Here is a 15,026-nt window from a genome sequence, read left to right as displayed (position 1 = left end):
TACAGAATAAGGCGCCTCTTACACAAATTTTCAGATGAAAGGTCGTTCATGCTAGAATTGATGAAACAGTCAGGATTCAAGAACATTTTCATGAATACCTGCCAGGCTGCCAGTCATCCAAATAGCCATGCAAACCAAATAACATGACCATTGTGAACAGCCGTGGAGTGAAGTCAGGCTGTTTGTTTGCAAATCCATTTTTCACTGTTCGCCATGGTTTACACTTTCCCATGTGGGGTTCTGGCATCAGCGAGTTAAAGGAAGTCATCGGGGGGGGGGGCGGTGGGGGAGAGGGGAGTGTTTCTTTTAAAAAAGAGAGTGAGATCGAGAGGAGGACACAGGCTCTCAAATACCCTGTCTGTGCTTGGTATATTAGGCAGCCCGTGCTCTTGGCTGGGAGCCCAGACGAGGCTTTTGTAATCAAAACATGATCTTGTATGCTGTGCAACCAGTGCTGAGAAAGGCCGTCTGATGGCTCTCCTCTTTTAGCTCTGCTTTGGAATCCACCAGGCTTCACCACCGAGGTCCAAAATGCAGCGATCTGTGAGTGCTGCCTTTGTTGGTACTGGGAGGGGAATGAGGGGGATTCATTTCTCTTTTAAAAAGCCAAGAAGTGACTTGCGCTCACTCTCTTTTTGTTGTTGTTGTTTTGGGGGGTTGTTTGTTGCCAACAGCTGTGTATCTAAAATGATCTGAGACGCGTGGGAGGGAGGGGAGTGGATTTCATATGCCGGATTTCATGTACTGATCACTGGGGCAGTTTGCGGTTGCTGGCTCAGGATGTTCTTATCCAGAAGGGTGGGGGCATTTGGAGGAAAAAGCCCATAAAGCCAGGTCATGCTGGCCGGTACTCATCCTGGTACTGGAAGTCAGGGGGCTTTCAGCTACAGCTGTCAGATCAGAGGCAGAGAATATTTCTTAGAGAGCTTGTGCACTGGATTTCATAGAGAAATGCTAGTTTAGGGGCCTGTCTCTCTCTCCCTTTCCCTTCCCCCACCTTTTCTCTCTCTCTCACCCTCACTCCCTTCTGAGCTCTCACTTCAGAAACAGCTGATTGTGAAAGTCTGCAGGGAAAGATGCACATAGAAAGATGATTCCTGAGACAGGAGGTGCTCTCAAGCACTGATGAGTTGCATAATGGGGTGCGTGTGATAGGAGTGGGGGGATAGAATGCGACATTGCCTCTTGCTTCCCTCGCCTCCTTTTGTTACATTTTCATTTTTAATAGAAAGAGGTCTTTCTTTACAGTGCTCTCTCTCTGTCTCTGAGGCATCAGGCTCTGCTTTCTGATTCATAGCACACTGCACACTTGTTCTGCCAAACCCATTTATAACTCCCTGCTCTAGTCACTGTGACATACGGGTGCCTTGGTTCCCCGGAAGAGCTTTATGCCGGGTAGGGTGAAGTGTAGCCACTTTTCATCCTAAGTGGCAGCGCAGCCAGCATTCTTCCCAGAGACTCAGGAATGGGCACATACCCTTGTTAGCGACTGGCTCAGAGCAGCAGCTAGTAAGAAAATGCTGACCGTGCTTGGGCGTACAATCAGTGCTCCCCAGAGAATCAATGTCAGGGCTCAAAATGCTGCTCTGCGTTTCTGTGGACAAGTTGTTTTTGTTCGGTTGCTATGTTTTTCTCAGTGGGGCGGGTGTGGATTTCCCTTTGCTTCCCCCAAGTATTTTGATGAAACTGAGCACCCCTTCCCATCACCCAAAAATAGGCTGAATAGCAGCAAAACTTTTCTAGCAGGGACATCTATCAGGCTGGAATAATCTCCCTAGGGAAATGGTGGAAGCCCTGTTGCTAGATTCATTTCAAATTGGACAAAACACTGACAAATATACAATAGGGAACAATCTTGCACAACCAGGGGAAGAACTAGATGACCTAACAGGTCTTTTGCAGTCCTGATTTGCCTTCTAAAAAAATCTGGGTTTGCAATGGCTTCCTGGAATGCAGCTCTGCGGTTCTCCATTTTCGTGAAATTAAAAGTTAAATGTGTATATTTCAAGGAACACAATACACTGATCCCACCCTGAAAAAGGCAACATGCCCACCACTCTGCAAATACATAACCTGCCAACTCAGCACACTCAGAACAGAATCTGTTTAGGGAGACCCTAAATTCAGATTAAACCAGTCTTGCAAAATTATCATAAAATGTACCTTCCCAGGTGCAAAATCTGCTCACCTGCCACTAGATGATTGATGATAATGAAGAAAGAATATTTCAATCATCTGCAAAAATAAAACCAATTAAAAATGGCCCATTAGGAAAATTTTGCAGGACTGGCTTGCAAATTGTGGATCTTTATGAAGGACTGTTACAGCATCATTGAAAAAGTATGATGGAATTCATATTCAATCATGACACAAATGAAAATATGTTGAAACAGAATGGGAGGTACATTTTAGCAAACCAGTTTAGCTATCTTTTCCCTCACTGGTTTCTGACTAGCGACACATTCACTCCTGTTCCTCGATCCCATTGCATCTTACAGTCTAGGTCCTGGTCATGCAATGAGCTCTATGCAGTCAGATCTCTGTGCCCACAGGGGAGCCCATTAATGTCAATGAGGCTCTTCTTGGGGCCAGAGGATCTGCCTGCATGGAGCTCATTGCAGGATCAGGGCCAAAGCACAACTCGGTCAGTACTAGGATGGGAGACCCCCAAGGAACACTTAAGTGCTGCAGGAAGTGAGACTGGTGACCTAGCTGGCACCCTTCCCCACTGTGATGTTAAAAAAAATTGTGGTCCTGGCCCCCTCTAGTTACTAACGATCTCATAGCACTTTTTTTTAAGAGCAGTGGTATTAAATTCTGGCCAAATTCTAGTTTGGTAATTATTATTACTTGTTGTTTTGTATTATCACAGTATTTAGGCTCCGTAGTACTAAGTGCTGCACAAACACAAAACAAAAAGACAGTTGCTGCCCCAGACAGCTTACAACCCAAATATTCTGTTTGATCTGATCTATCATGGTGCTTGTATGGTGCCCTTCTCCTAGGTATCTGAATACCTCTCCAAATTATATGGACATATAATGAGTTAATTCTCGCGGCTTACCTAAGGTTCTCCCTGCACTTTCAAATGGGCCTGGTGTTCCTCTTCACTTTTGTGATGCTTTAGGGGGCTCACCCAGACCAGTAAGGGGTTGTATCACTGCCTTCCCAGTAACCCTGGGTGCTTCTGTGCTGTGCTGCTTTGGCTCCGAGTCCTGACAGCAGCAGCTTCCTCCCAGCACAATGGCATGACCCTGACTCCCACCAGCCTGGTTACTCTGCCCCTCCAGTCCTCAGGCTCCCCAAAACTGTCTCCCCTGCAGCACCCAGTCCCTCTCTCTGCACCCTCACAGAAATGATCAACTTTGCTGCTCCTGGAAAGAGAAAATACACAGCAGGCTGTTGGCTTCACTGGGGTTTACACGCCCTCTACTTCAATGCTCTGCACTGAGTTGGTTTATAGTAAACATCAAACAAGTTCATTAACAAAACAACATAGGCTTAAGTGACATGGAATTGGGACAGAAATGGTTACAAACAAACAAGACTTAAAATATACTTCCAGCATTACAGTCTAACTTAACAAACTAGCATGGGCAGCACATGAATCATCCATCGGGGGAGGCTACCCCCCGGCTCTGCCCCTTCTACCCCCCGGCCCCTCCCGTGCCCTCCCCCACCAGATCCCAGAGTCCCCCGAATGCAGCTGACTGCCTTTCTGCTCCAGCCCCAGGCCGCTCAAATGCCCCCAACACCGCAGTGCTGATGGGATCGCATCATAATGCAGGCATGGGATGACAAGCAGTGGCTGCAGAACTTTAGGATGCTCAAGGCCACATTCCTGAATCTGTGTGCTGAGTTTGCCCCAGGACTCCAGCTCAGGGACAATGAAATGGAAGCTGCACTGGCAGTGGAGAAATGAGTGGCGATCACACTGTAGAAATGTGCAACACTGGATTGCTACAAATCAGTGGGAAAAATTATTTTGGAGTTGGAAAATCCACTGTGGGGGCCATTGTCATGCAAGTGTGCAGGGCCATTAATCATCTCCTGCTACGAAGGTTTGTGATTCTTGGCAATGTGCAGGACATAGTGGATGGATTTGCAGCTATGGGGTTCCTGAACTGCGGTGGAGCGATAGATATCAAGCATATCCCTATTAAGGCACCAGACCACCTTGCTACAGAGTACATCAAACAGAAAGGGCTACTTTTCTATGGTTATGCAAGCATTGGTGGATCACCAGGGATACTTCACTGACATCAATGAGGGCTGGTCGGAGAAGGTGCATGATTCTCCCATCTTTAAGAACACAGGACTTTTCAGAAAGCTACAGGCAGGGAATTTCTTGCCCAACTGGCAGATTATCATTGGCAATGTTGAAATGCCAATAGTGATCCTGGAGAACCCAGCCTACCCCTTGCTCATGAAGCTGTACACCAGTCACCTTGACAGCACCAAGGAAAGATTCAGCTACCAGCTCAGCAAATGCAGAATGACAGTTAAATGCGCTTATGGTAGACTGAAGGAACGCTGGCGCTGTGTACTCACAAGATTTGGTCTCAGTGAGAAAACGATCCCAATGGTTATAGCTGCCTGATGTGCCCTGCATAATATCTGTGAGCGGAAAAAGTTGCCACTAGGTTGGAAGTGGAGCAGCTGTCTGCTGAGCTTGAATAACCAGATATAAGGACTATCAGAAGAGCTTGGTGTGGAGCTATACAGCTCCGGGAGGCTTTGAAAGAGCACTTTAACAGTGAACCACAGTAATGGGTTATGGTGTATTGTGCTCTACCTGGCCCTGCAGTTTGGGGGCCTGTTAGGAATTGTGTGGTGCTTGCTGTACATTTATAACTATTTCACTGTTTGTCACAGATCCTGTTTACAATCACAAAGTTTACAATCACAGGTGCATGGGTGCTTTCAGTACCACCAGCCATACTGCAGAATATGTTAGGAACCAATAAAGATGAATTATTTTAATTTTATTGAGTTACAAAAACATTTCAAATAATTTTGTGCAAGTTAAAAGCAAATACATTAAAACCTTAACAAATTTATGGAACATAATTTAAAGAAGGGGAAGGAACATTCATGTCCATTTTAGCTACATATACATCAACCGTGGCTCTTACTGGCCAATGTATGAGAAGTTGTGGTTGTCAGTGTCCCCCGAAGTGAAGTGGTGGGGTATGGATGTGTTCTCCAATGCCATGTGGAATGTTGAGAGGGATGTAGGGAGGTGCTGCAGTGGAGTTTTCCATGAGTCTGCAGCATCTGTGCTTGCTACCAGAGAAGACCCATCTCCCAGTCTGACTTCTGGGCTTTTCTCCTGTCCACTCTTTCATTCTCCACACAGTCAGCAATGTTCACCCCTCAGGCCCTCTGTTCAGTCTGATGCAGCACTGGCTTGAAGGAATTTACTGAACATGTCAGTCTGAGTCCTCTTCTTTCTCCTCCTTATCTGGCTCAAGATTTCCATGGATCTAGAGGAGGAACCTCAAGGCCACAACAGCAGCAGCTTCAGATAATACACAGAGAGTGACTGTCAGTATAGTCACAATGGAAAATGAAAGTTAAGATTCAGAAGTCCTTCCCTTGCTCCCCTAAAGTTTTAAACACAACATACTTATTGCAACTTCTGCTTTGGAATGCTTGTGCATGGTGCCACTCACAGCACCAACCATAAGTATGGTTCACCAGGAGTGAGAGAACTGAGGATGGAATTGCTCAGTTGCATGAAATATGATAGGGCAATGGCACTGAATGCTGCACCATTTTCCACAGGCAGTGGGGATTTTAGCTGAGATCTCACTCCTGAGTTTTACAAAAGCACAGACAGCACAGCTGCTGCTGCTGTCCTGAAACTGCCCAGGCCCAAAGACTGCTAGTCTGTTTACTGCAATGGTGCCTGACGAAGTTATCACTGACTGGCATGGGAAAGCGTCCTACCGCAGAGGGAGAAATAAGGTTGCCCTCCCTAGAGGCCTTCAGCAGAGGATTGCAGAGTACCTCCGTGAAAGTTTCATCAAGTTCAGACAGGAGGATGCAAGGGATGTCTCTGTGTACATAAACAAACTGCTCCGCATCCCACCCCCAGAGTCTAACTCTACAGGGGAATGACAAGCAGATAACAACACTACCTGTGCTGTACTTATACCTCTTCTAGTATGAGTAAACTAATGAAAAGTCACTAGACATGTCCTGTTAAGTTAGGGGTGCCATCAGTACATCATTGTAACTGGAAATAAATTTACACACTTACCCCAGGTTACTTCCCCTGCGTTGGGCTCGCCCATGTTCGACTGCCAGGACTGACTGCGGTGGAGTCTCAAACAGCTTCTGGCTCACAGCATAGCTTGACCCTCCTGTTGCATGTCCCCCATCCTCCTCCTCCTCCACCTTCTCCTTGTCGGCACCAGGGCCTGTGACACAAACCTAGCCCAATGATGGACCTGGTGGAAGGAGGAGTTCGAGCTGTTCATAGGCCTGGCCATACAGGATGACACAGCAGGAAAGTAAAATTGTTATTTGACCTCACTGGGGAACAAGGCAGAGAAGCCTGCAGCACTCTGAAACTCACCCCTACCTCAAGCCTCGCAGTAGTACAGTCCTAGGAGCCCTGGGGACGTATTGCTCCCCAAAGCAGAATGAAACTGTGGAGTGACACAGGCTTTGCACTAGAGACCAGTCCAAAGGGGAGGGGAAAGACCCCTTATGTTACTGCCTTACACACACTGGCTGCTACATGAAATTCTGGGGACTTGACAGACTTCCCAATTCAGGACAGGATAGTCTGTGGCACTTGGGATCACCACCTGTGGGAGTGGCTGCTCCAGGAAGGCAATCTCACATTAGACAAATGCTTAGACATGGGCTGCAGCGGAAACGTCAAGAGAAAGGATGAAAGCCCTTGGAGGCACAAACACCTCCAGAAGTACATGGAGGGAGGCAACAGCAGAGGCGAGCAGGTGACCAGTGGTCCGTACCCATAGTGAGATGAATTTACTGTGTGAGACAGCAGGAGAAGGTATCGGACATGCGCCCCACACAATGACAGCACTGCAAGGAATGTGGCAAGCTGAACCATTTTAGCCATGTGCACACAAGCAGAGGAAGGTCCCAGAAAGATTCAGTCAGACTTGTCCAAGAGGGGGATCATGGGCAGCGGATATCAAAGGCAGGTGAAGGCTCAGTCTACCCAAACTGCCTGCGTGGCCACACCCATACTCCCCCCACCCCCAGGTTCCCCCCTGCTTCCCGCCGTGCTCTGCTGCAACACTTGGCCGGGGCCCCAGGCCAGCGGTGCTGGAACCGGGGGAGACAGGGGGCCATAGCCCTCCCACTTTTTGAAAGTGGACGGGTCTGGCCCGTCCGCTTTTCACTAGGGTGAACCCCCTCCTCTCCTTTTCCTCCCGAGTCCCCATTCCCGGCCAGACCAGCTTGGAGCCCGGCCTGGGGCAGCTCCCCGCCCCCCCCACCCCGAGGTGCCCCCCACTGCGGCAGCTCCCACCCCCCCGGGGAGCTGTGCGGCACCTCCCCACCCCAGCTCACCTCTGCTCCACTTCCTCCCCGAGCCGCCCCCGCTCTAATTCTCCTCCCAGGCTTGCAGCGCCAAACAGCTGATTGGCACCACAAGCCTGGGAGGCGGGAGAAGTGGAGCAGCGACCGCACGCTCGGGGAGGAACGCTGTAAAAAAAAATTGGGGGTGCCGCTTTTTGGGGCCCCAAAATCTTGGCGCCCTAGGCAACCGCCTAGTTCACCTTAATGGTAGCACCGGCCCTGTGTGATTCTGAGGGGCAGCATTGCCAGAACTAACACAAAATGCTCTAGTGTTAGTAGTGCAGGAGGTGCTACTCAGCCTGGTAATGACGGTTATCGTTCTATAGGGCACTCTAAACTGAGGGCTAATAGTGAGCCAAGGCAGTGATTTGCATCTTACAGGCTGGGAAAACCAACCACATTGTGGTCTGTAGTTCCCAGGACCCTTTCTATGTCATAGGGTAGGGAACGGAGAAGTTGTGACCAGAAGAAGTAGGAGTTTAGTTCTACAGCTTCTCTTCAGTGAATATGTTAAATGTGAAACCTTCACCAGCTCAAGGCATAAGGAATGGTGAGTGTTGGTCTTGCTACAACCTGGCTTTCTTTTATTATAGAACAGCAGCTGTGAAATGTTGCCCTAAGCTAACACCTGCTTAATGAGAGGTTGGTGATAGTGTCATTAAATGCATTTCTAACTCCCTTAAGACTTTTCTTATTCTATTTATTACTGTTACACATAACAGAATGCAGATAACATATCTGATGACTCACAAGGCAGTTCTACAGAATATGATCAAAGGGAATAGAGTCCAGCCTTAAAAAGCAGGTTGATGCCAAAGCAGTAAAGTGGTGGCACTGTACACTCAAGCTTGCAGTGCCCACAAATCCAACACAGTCAACTTGCTATGCCCACAAACCCAATATTCACATCCCTCCCCTTTGCCCCTCAGCCCTTGTTACTTGGTTGTGTGTGTGAACAGAGCAGAACAGTGAATTTGCCATGATCTCTGAAGCATTCAGATACTCTGGTGACTGATAAGCATTATAAAAACACCTTTTAAAAAAGCAAACTGATGTAGCACTTCAGAAATCTTAGCAATTTCATCTGGCTGCTTCACTCAAACACAGACTAGAGCAGAGTCTAGAAAAATGTGCCAGTATGTTATATTGATGTGTACCCATAACAGTCAAATTGGACTAGCTGTTGTTGGCTCACTGAGTCAGCACTTTGCTCTGGGGGTTGCTATCTGCTACTCCAGAATTTTTCAAATGTACATCTGTAAGCCCTGTGGTTGCCAAGATACCCATCAAAATGCAAACAGAATGGGGAGTGTGCTTGAGAGAGACTGACATAATAATTCAAAGAGTTGTGAACTACCCCATTCAACTGAATAGGGTGTTAGCGTGGAAACCTAACAACGATGATTTAACTACTTCATTGCTGATCAAAACATATAAGAAAAGAGAGGGACGACTCTGTTATGATGAATTCAGCCTACTGCGAGTAGCCTCTTGTTTTGGTCTTTTAAGTAGACAGAGCTTGGTTGTGGGCAGAGCTTGGTACAGGACCATTCCTTTTTTCTGCCCAGTGTGACCCTCTACCTCTCGTTGATAAAAACAGAGTGAAGGGGCATTGTGGGCTGTAGGTGGAATCAGAAAAACTGTCCTTGTATCATCAGGCTGCCACGGTGGATGATGCCGTGCTGCGGAAGAAAGAGCAGAAAGATGTTGAACTGGATAAGAAAATCCTGGCTTTGCGGAAAAAGAATGAAGCTCTCATACGAAGGTACCAGGTAAGTTTGCCCCACTGCCTGCCTAGATTTTATCTTCTTCAGGCCCATGTCAGAGCCATCTCCCCTAACACTAACCAGTGTGTCTGCTGAATGTTGCCCATTTTAATAAATCCTGGCAGGGATGTGGAACCTCGCTAGATAAGATCCATCACATTGGAAAGTGTTCAGGTTCTGCCCTTGCGTATGGCTGCTTAATGGCAACTGGCTTCAGAAGGAGTTGTGCATGACCATGCAAGGGCATGTGTTTAGGAAGACAACATTTAGAAATATGCATGAGCTCATTGGATCAGATCCTCAGTTGCCATGAATGAGCCTAGCTCCATTGATTGCACAGGAGTTTTGCCAACGTACAGCAGTTGAAGATCCGTCTGACTATTGGAGTTGGGGTTACATTACCAGGCAGACCTTTACTTCCTCAGTCCCCCATCTCTCTCTCTCTCGCCCTTCACCCTCACATCTTTCTTGCATCTTTTTTTATTTCTTTCCTATCGTTCTCTGCTCTTTCTGGCTTTACCCCTTCTCACACTATGTCCACCTACATATAACTTGCTTTCTCCATTCATCCCCACATGGGGTTCCTCTCTGGCTTTCTATTCCCCCTCCTTCTCCCATCTATCTTGGCTTCTCCCTTTTTGCCCCTTATCTTTCCTATTGCCCCAATCTTGTTTTCCTGTGTATCTAGGAGGATCTAGACTCTTTTGAGCCTCCAAAAAAATCTTTTGCAATCTCCTCTTCCCTTGATTACAGGGGATCCCTTATCCTTTCCATTGCTGCTGGATGGGCCAACAGACTAACTCCATATTTTGTTGTCTCTCTCCTTGCATTCTTGCTCTCCATTACCATGCCCTGCATTAAATCATAGAATCATAGAATCATAGAATTCAAGATCAGAAGGGACCATTATGATCATCTAGTCTGACCTCCTGCAAGATGCAGGCCACATTAGCCGATCTACCCACTCTTTTAGCAAGCGACCCCTGCCCCATGCTTCGGAGGAAGGCGAAAAACCTCCAGGGACACTGCCAATCTGCCCTGGAGGAAAATTCCTTCCCAACCCCAAATATGGCGGTCAGCTGAACCCCGAGCATGTGGGCAAGACTCTCCAGCCATACCCTCTGAAAGAGGTTAAGAATATCATATTATTGACCCAATTTGACCCAATTAAGTACCAGTTTGGCACTTAATTGACCTATTGACTAAGCCCGTTATCCTATTATACCATCTCCTCCATAAACTTATCTAGCTTAATCTTAAAGTCATGATCCAAGTATTCATGCAGAGCACTGACACATTCAGCAAAAGTGCTAGGAGGCACGGTAGGAAAGAGGTGTTGGCTTTGTCAAAAAGCACAGCTGGGATGGGGCAGTCTGTGTGCTGGCTCCCATACTGAGATAGACATTTAAAAATTAGCTCCGTTTGTGGTGCAGTCAGCATCTGCCAATGTTACTGCGGACTGGCTGGGGCCCTATGCCAGGCCATATACTAAACGTAGGCTTCATTAGCCCGTTGGTTATTTCAGCCCTGGTCACCTAGGTAGGAAAAAGAACTTCCAGCCACGTCTTATTTTTCTCCCTTGGATAAATATCTTGTGTGCTGAGAAAGTCTGAAAAAGAAGAAATATTGCTCACCATGGCAGGAGCCTCCTCTTCTTGGCTGAAGATGTTCCCCCAGCACGAGAGATGGTCAGCAACCAAGGTCCAACACCTTAGAGCTTGGGAGTATTTCATATTTAACCTGGACCCAAATCCAAATTTGGCAAGTAGCCTCTGGTTCAGCAATTGGCTGAACCAAACCCCAAGATTAAACTTTGGGGTGTTTGAAATTTGGATCCAGATTTGAATGATTAAGAGTGATTAAATGCCGTGCCTTTCCTCAGCAGGCATCCATCCTTTACCTCCTTGCCACATAAAGCCTGCATGGACTCCCCCTTCCTTCTGACTGCAAGGAAAATGGGCACAATGAAAGGCTATGGGAAGGCTTAAATGTCACGCATGGTCGGGGAAAAGAACTGACAACCATGTGTCAATCAATTCCCTAGCCTCCATCACTTGGCTTGTGGAGTAGGAATCCAGGCCTCAGTTTCCCTCTCTAGGCTCACCGAAAATGCCCCCTCCTACTCTCTATGTGGTTCAAGTAACATTCCCACCCTTGGGACCTGGTTCATAGACACAATGCCATTAGTAAAAGTAGCTCCTCCCCTGGGCAGCAGGGTTCACAAACTGGGCATAGTCCTTTCTGCCCCCTTGGCTTCGGAGCGTGTGCAACCCATTAAACATAAACAGTTCCCCCTCTCTTCCCCTGGAGCCAGGTCTCACAGCCTTCTCCAGGCTCCATAAGCAATCAGCCCTCTGCTTGGCTCATAGTCTCATTGCCTGGTGCAGGATGCTCTGCAGCTCAGCCCCATCTCGGTTTTCTAGTCCATCAGCCTCTCTGCCTGGCTGCTATGGAGAGCCCTATACTTCCACAGGCCCAGGTCTCTCTCCCCGGCTACCCACCTGGTCCATGTGGTAAGCCCCCTCCCAGGTCATTGCCCAACCCTGGAACTTTCCTCTCTGCTGTTCCTGTCTGAGGGTACCTCTACACTGGAGCTGGGAGCATGTGTCCCAGCTTGGTTGAACAGACACACACTAGCTGTGCTCAAGCTAGTGCACTAAAAATAACCGTGTAGTCAGGGGTAGCACGGATGGCAGTTTGGGCTAGCTGCCTGAGTACAAAACTGCCCGGACCCGCTGCGTATGTACCCTGGCAGCTAGCTCAAACCGCCCTGCTACACTGCTATTTATAGTGAGCTAGCTCATCTGTCTACCTGAGCTGGGAAGCATGCTCCCAGCTGCAGTGTAGACGTATCTGGAGCAGGGGCGCTGGAACAATTTGTATAGTGGGGGTGCTGAGAGCCATTGAACCAAACTGTAAACCCTGTATATGATGGAAACCACTTCAAGCCAGGGGATGTGGCAGCACCTCCCGAACTTTTAGTTCCATCACCTATGACGCAGAGAGACAGGAAGCCTTGTCCTATAGATCACATGCTTGTTCCTTGTCAGATACCCTGGGACTACAGTTCCCAGTTCTAAAGGCCTGGGGCTGCTAACAGATGACCAGGGAGCACATGCACTCAAGGAACAGAACTCTGGTACACCTTTCTTGGAGAACAAGCTGTGCTGAGAGTGCACTGACAAAAGACACACAGCAAGTCAACTTTCTTTCAGAATGTTGGTTGGCCCCATGTACTCCCCAGTAGGAATGCAAAATAGGAAAATGGGCCATGACTGTACCTAGCCTGAGGTCCCAGTGAGCATAGAAATCACCTAGCCTTTGCTTCTGTGATTCATTATGGCAGCTCTGGCCCCCTGATGTTGTACATGCAAAGCTCATGGCCCTTTCCTCTCCCTGCCTGAGTGGGTTTGATTCATCACAGGCCTTTGGAAGATCTGATGTTGGATGTGGACTTGCCTGTTTCAGGAAATAGAAGAGGACAGAAAGCGAGCAGAGCAGGAGGGGATGGCTGTCACATCCAGGAGACCCAAGCAGGATGGTCTGACTATTACTATCACCAAGGCCCATAATGTAAGTCTTGCTTCCCTTTTAGTACAAGTGAACTTCTCACTAAAGAATCCCTTCCTTACGAACTCAGAGCTGCTTTCTCTGGAGTAGGTAGCATGTACAACAGGCATTCAGAGTATCAGGAATCAGAACCTAACCACACCCCTAAAGACTTAAAGATTCTGAATAGATTCATGCACAGATATACATTAGCCTGCACACACAAACCTGTTCCCACAAATGCAAGCATGTACACAAATACAAGCAAGCAGATATGTGTGCATGTACATATGCACACTCACATGTATATGAACTCCCAGACATGAATAAAAACATGGTCGCAGACATATATCCAAAATAGACGTGCTTTATCTCTGCTGTAGGGTGAAAAATAGGAGTTCCAAATGTGTGTCAAGGCATGGGTTTAACTGCAGAACACACATAAGAAGAAAATATCATAGGTCCAAACAGGGCATTCTCCCTCCTTCCCTTAAACAACGGTCAGCCTTAAGAACAAGCGAAACAAGTGGCCATTAGGGATTCCTACGCATGGTTTCCAATAGTGTTTCCCATGCAAACTCTGCAACTCATGGGCTGTCCCAGTCTTTTTTTTAATATCTCTGGGTCTAGAGGGGGATTAAACAAATCACCAACAGACAGTCCTCCCCATTCACTAGCAGCAGGATTAGAGAGGAGGCAATTCATGGCCTGATCCACCCCTCCCAGCACTTTAGACCCAACACGTCACAAGGCCAGTCCTCCTTGACACTCTGCATGCAGCAATGTGTTAAAGGGAATGCAATGACAGCAGAGCTCATGGAATAAGTAGCCCAAACATACCCTTGTCTCTTTCCCTGATGTTGGATTGTTCACACAATTACTTTATTAGGTTCATTTGTAGACTGTCTTTCCCTCTTTCCAGCAACCCACTGGCCCTTGCTTTACTGTAGGCTTGCACTGTTGCACAATTTTCCCCTTTCATACAGGAGATGAAAGATGTTATTAACCAGAAACTGAACATTCTGCGGACTAGATTGTCCAACTCTTATAATGGTGAGCACTTACTCACACCAGTAGTCTGCTGGTGTCAACAATAAATGATCAGCACTAGGAGTTAGGGTTGCTGTATGCAATCTAGCTGTAAGCGTTAACAAGAAAATGATGACATCTGTTTCCTAAACCTTTGACATTTTAGTCTGAAATGTCAGATTTGTAAATGCAATGGGTTTTCCGGACCCACTTAGATTTGTGGGTTTCACAGCTAATCAGACAATGTGCCTGTTGTTTTGCTCTTTTGGAAGAATGTCATGGTATTGTAATGGGAGCGAAAAGCAACTCATGGAGCAAGTTCTAACATTTCCACAGCTGCCCTCTCCCAGCTGTTGAAGCAGAGGTTTTTCCTAAAATGGAAACACGCCGGTAACCCCAAAAGGACTTGTTTTCTAACCAGACCGATTGGCTTTTCAGGAGAAAAGGGTGGTGAGTGAGAAATGGGGCAGCAGCTGCCCCACCAGCCCAGGGTTTGGAGTCGGCAGTGAGGAGGAAGATGAGGAGGAAGCAGATCATATGTTTACATTCAGGATGGGGAAGAGGATGCAGCTGGCTGTTACTATGGACAACAAAGCCAAGGTGGGTCTTTAAAATGATGCATCACTCAAGACTTAATATATTGCTTTCTCTGTGCTGTAAGGGGTCCCTGTTCTCATTCTCTCAACTTGGAGCTTTGTTCAATGTCTTCCTGTTCCTTACTGCACTGATGCTTGCAATTACTTCCTCGAGGACTCCCTGTTTAAATATGCTCCTGTGATCTGTGTGTACATGGTGCTACTCTGGATTCCTCCTGCCAAAGGCATCCTATTTCCAAGCCTGACAGTAATTTCCATACCTTTCCCCATTTTATACTCGTGGCTTACTCTCAGAGATGAGATACCATCCATAGTCAGTTACAGCTGCAAGTTAAACTGGACTTGAAAAACATTCAGATGCTAACTTGAAGCACAAGTTGGTGCCTTAACAAGGGAAACTTTTAAAGTGTGTCAGACTTAGACTTTTGCTTCTAGGTCACTGGCTTGAACTAGAAATGGACCTGAACCTCACACTTTAGGGACGTTCCAATTTGAATGTGGATCTGAAATTCACAGCTTGGGA

The 15,026-nt window shown here is 47.3% G+C and overlaps 1 protein-coding gene and 1 long non-coding RNA gene across 5 annotated transcripts in view; one reads left to right on the top strand and one right to left on the bottom strand.

Moving 5' to 3' along the window:
* The first annotated feature begins 351 nt into the window (after window positions 1-351).
* Window positions 352-15,026, top strand: part of CCDC9B (coiled-coil domain containing 9B) — a 102,806-nt gene continuing 88,131 nt past the window's right edge. Inside the window, exons 1-4 of one of the 4 annotated variants that reach the window (XM_045016543.1) lie at window positions 352-543; window positions 9,222-9,335; window positions 12,798-12,902; window positions 14,346-14,507. In XM_045016543.1, the coding sequence (XP_044872478.1) occupies window positions 532-543; window positions 9,222-9,335; window positions 12,798-12,902; window positions 14,346-14,507 (393 nt within the window). In that variant the 5' untranslated portion in view covers window positions 352-531. Of the gene's footprint in view, window positions 544-8,108; window positions 8,114-8,894; window positions 9,103-9,221; window positions 9,336-12,797; window positions 12,903-14,345; window positions 14,508-15,026 lie in introns of those variants that run through there. The other 3 variants (XM_045016542.1, XM_045016544.1, XM_045016545.1) reach the window with 3 other exon arrangements.
* Window positions 5,085-15,026, bottom strand: part of LOC123370209 — a 31,868-nt gene continuing 21,926 nt past the window's right edge. Inside the window, exons 2-3 of the long non-coding RNA XR_006579309.1 lie at window positions 6,266-6,455; window positions 5,085-5,521 (exon numbers count right to left, since the gene is read on the bottom strand). This is a non-coding gene — a long non-coding RNA (uncharacterized LOC123370209). The remainder of the gene's footprint in view (window positions 5,522-6,265; window positions 6,456-15,026) is intronic.

The sequence above is a fragment of the Mauremys mutica genome, chromosome 4 (genome assembly GCF_020497125.1).
Source record: "Mauremys mutica isolate MM-2020 ecotype Southern chromosome 4, ASM2049712v1, whole genome shotgun sequence".
Lineage (NCBI taxonomy): Eukaryota > Metazoa > Chordata > Testudines > Geoemydidae > Mauremys > Mauremys mutica.
This window is presented reverse-complemented; position numbering and strand designations above follow the sequence as displayed.